Source organism: Penaeus japonicus, unplaced genomic scaffold (genome assembly GCF_977035675.1).
Source record: "Penaeus japonicus unplaced genomic scaffold, GWHDUDI00000001_assembly GWHDUDI00000006, whole genome shotgun sequence".
NCBI lineage: Eukaryota > Metazoa > Arthropoda > Malacostraca > Decapoda > Penaeidae > Penaeus > Penaeus japonicus.
The window spans coordinates 8258741-8262287 of NW_028234408.1; the positions used below are offsets into that span (position 1 = coordinate 8258741).

Consider the following 3547-nt stretch of genomic DNA (forward strand, 5'->3'; position numbering starts at 1 on the left):
TTTCATCTGCTTTCACGTTTAAAACCAGTTCTTTATCTGTTTGTTTGTATTTACCTGTTGTTTATTCCGGTTATTGTTTCTTTGTTGATTTTTGCTTCTATCACAATTCTTTTTCTCTCTCTCTTTCATACTTTATATCATCATAATTACGTATTTAATAATTTTATGTCTAGTCTAGCTCTCGGTTACCAATCAATTTACTCTCTCAAGTCTATACTTTTCTCTACACCTGTAACCCATCCGTTGCAATCACTCACATTTACATACACCTGTTACCCATCATTGGACTCACAGATGACTCATTCCTGACCTACCTCACCCACTCCATACTTATCCTCTTACCCACATCCTATCGACTCACGTTCTTACCCATATATATATATATATATATATATATATATATATATATATATATATATATATATATATATATATATATATATATATATATATGTGTGTGTGTGTGTGTGTGTGTGTGTGTGTGTGTGTGTGTGTATATGTTACTCAGCTATTGCACACTCTTGCCTTACTTGCAATCTACTCGCTCTTGTGTGATTGATTTCTGTTGCTCTTTCATCTTATGTGTTTTTGTTGGTTGTCTAATAATGTTGAATGGATTAGTTCGTGGCTTGATTTTGTGTTTATTAATTAGATGTTGATGGAAATGCGTGGCTTACCAATTACCTTCTGATTTCTTTCTCTCTCTCTCTTTCTGGATTTTGCTTTTGGTTTCTTTCTTTCTCCTTCTGTCGGTTGATCTCTTTCTTTTTCATTTCTTTCTCTCTTTCTTTTTAACTCTCTCTCTCTCTCCCTCTCCCTCTAACTCTCTATTTCTCTCTCTCTCCCTCTCACTCACTCTCTCTCTCCCTCTCCCTCTTACTACCTCTGCCTCTCCCTCTCCTTCTCGCTCACTCTCTCAAAAACTCCCTCCCTTCGCCCCCCCCCACCATACTGTTACTCTCTCTGTCTCTCTCTCTCTATCACGTGGTAATAACAACATCTAAACATTATCAGCTGATGTTACTCAATCGCCAAATTCCAGGTGTCAGACTTCATGCTTGAGTATTACACCAGCGTATCGCTAATACGCGTTAACTTTGTCTTGTATATAATGGCTCGAAGTAAGAGTGAAGCATGGGTTAGATTAGTATTAGAAGGATTAGAAGGATGGGAAGGATTACTGTCATTTGGAAGGAGGAGGAGAAGGAGGAGGGGAGGATGGAGATGGAGATGGAGAATAAGAGGAGGAGGAGGACGAGCAAGGAGAAGAAGAAGAAGAAAAGGAAAAAGAAGAAAAAGAAGACGATAATGATGTTTATGACGATTATGATGATGAGGAAGAGGAAGAAAAGAAAGAATAAGAATAAAAAGAAAACACACCTAAAGATAAGATATAAATTAAGTGTAGAGTTTAGTGTCAAACGTCTTCCTCTTTCCTAAATCAATTTCCACTCTCCAGGTGATGCAGGAAGGCAGCAAGGAACCTCCCACGAAACCCAAAGGACGACCCAAGAAGAACTCAGTCCCTTCCTTCGCCGAACTCCAGAGGATGCGAGAAGAGGAGGAACGCAGGTCATCCCAGGTCGCTGGTGCGTGGCCAGGGCCTTCTACTTCGTCTCAGGTCACCGATTGGCCTGACCCGGGGATGGGAGGGGGTGGGGAGATGGGGGAAGGAGGAGGAGGAGGTGGAGGAGGAGGACTAGGAGGAAGAGGAAGAGGAGAAGGAGGGGAAAGGTGTTCGAAGGAAGAGGCGGAGGAGGAGGTCGACATCGAAGTGGAGAAGAAATTTGCAGGAATCGGGATGGAGGTCGAGGAAGAAGATGAGGACGAAGAGGAAGAGGAAGAGGAGGAAGATGAAGAAGAAGAAGACGAGGGAGGGGAAGAGGAAGAGGAAGGCCGAATTTTTGCAAACGACAACGAAAGGGAAGGGGACAGGCAGTGCCAAGGAAGGGATGGCACTCAGAAACTCGCTCATGCCTCTGAATCCCATGCAATGTTCGTGTCCCACAGATCCTTCACAAGAGAGAATCAGTAAAGTCAAAGGAGTGCCACTGAACAACGGTGCCAAGGCTTGGTAGAGTCGTTGAAAAATATGAGCAACATGAAGCATAGCTGACATGAATCGGGTGGAAAATCAGACATTGAAATCATCACTGTGTATATATATATATATATATATATATATATATATATATATATATATATATATATATATATATATATATATATTTGTTTTCTTTCTTCAGAGTCAAATCCTCTACAAACTACCAGGGATCTGCCATAGAAACATATGTGTCATTTCGGAACGCCAAGTCAAAATAAGGACGTTTTTGATGATAAAAAATAATGATACGTGAAGGAAAACTTTTGAGTACTGATAGGATATTGTAGAAGTATGTAAAACACTTGTAAACAGACTAAACACGTTGTAAACATGTCATTACAGTTACTATTTCTTTTCTTACGTTTGTTAACTATTGTCATGTTAATATACTTAGAAAAATAATATTAACAGGAGTGAGAATTATATTTCAATTGTTTTAATAAGTCGAGAATAGATGAGGCATATGTTTATCGTATCCATTTCATCAAATTGAGTACCAATATATACACAGTGGGTTATTAAAAGGCAAATGTGTTGTATTTTGCGTATACTTCCGTTGATGTAATAACCTCATGTAACATGATACAAAATAAATGAACTAATACCGAGATTCACTTTATAAACCTATATAATTCAACAAGTGTGTGAACGTACTTGATATCAGACATGTTTCTGGAATGAATTTTCAAATGTTATTATGTTGATTGATGTGAAATAAAAGAGTTAAATGATTAAGTGATACGGAAAATATCTTGATTTTCGGTTGTGCGTTGTCCTTTCTTTTGTCGTTATGTCTCTCTTCATCTTCATCTTTCTCTCTATCTCTTTGTATGTACGTATCATGGATTTATCTATCTATTTACATGTATCACTTTCTTTCTCTCTCTCTCTCTCTCTCTCTCTCTCTCTCTCTCTCTCTCTCTCTCTCTCTATATATATATATATATATATATATATATATATATATATATATATATGCGTGCCTGTGTGTATATGTGTGAGTGAGTGTGTGTGTGTAGTGTGTACGTGCGTATTTATATGATATAGATACAGAAATCCATATATAAAGGAATGCCAGGATGTAACATACCCTATTTCCATGATGTAGAAAATGCCATCTTCCCCTTTCAGTGACCAGCAGTGAGGAGGCGGCATTGCCAAGGCCGAGAGATGATTGACTAGAAGGACATTCGAAACCCTTTCACATTTTCGCAATTCTACAAATTCACAAGAAAAAAAAAAAATCACATTCGACTTCAGAATTATAATTATCATTTTCTTTCAGAAGTCTTATGGTTTCTGTGTAAGTATATGGTGACTGAAATAGACTGAAAAGTCGGTGACTTGCTGGACTGAGCGCCATGATTAGGGAAAAGGAGGCGTCCAGATCATGATGACGTTCGCACAAACATATCCAAGAACAGGATTAACAGCAGGTGGGAT

At 38.3% G+C, this 3547-nt stretch overlaps 1 protein-coding gene across 1 annotated transcript in view; it reads left to right on the plus strand.

Annotated features, from left to right (window-relative positions):
- The window catches only part of LOC122253068 (uncharacterized), a 29290-nt gene extending 26580 nt beyond the window's left edge, over positions 1-2710 (plus strand). Inside the window, exon 4 of the mRNA XM_086537647.1 lies at positions 1460-2710. Coding sequence (XP_086393773.1) covers positions 1460-2035 — 576 coding nt within the window. The 3' untranslated portion in view covers positions 2036-2710. The remainder of the gene's footprint in view (positions 1-1459) is intronic.
- The last annotated feature ends 837 nt before the right edge of the window (positions 2711-3547 follow it).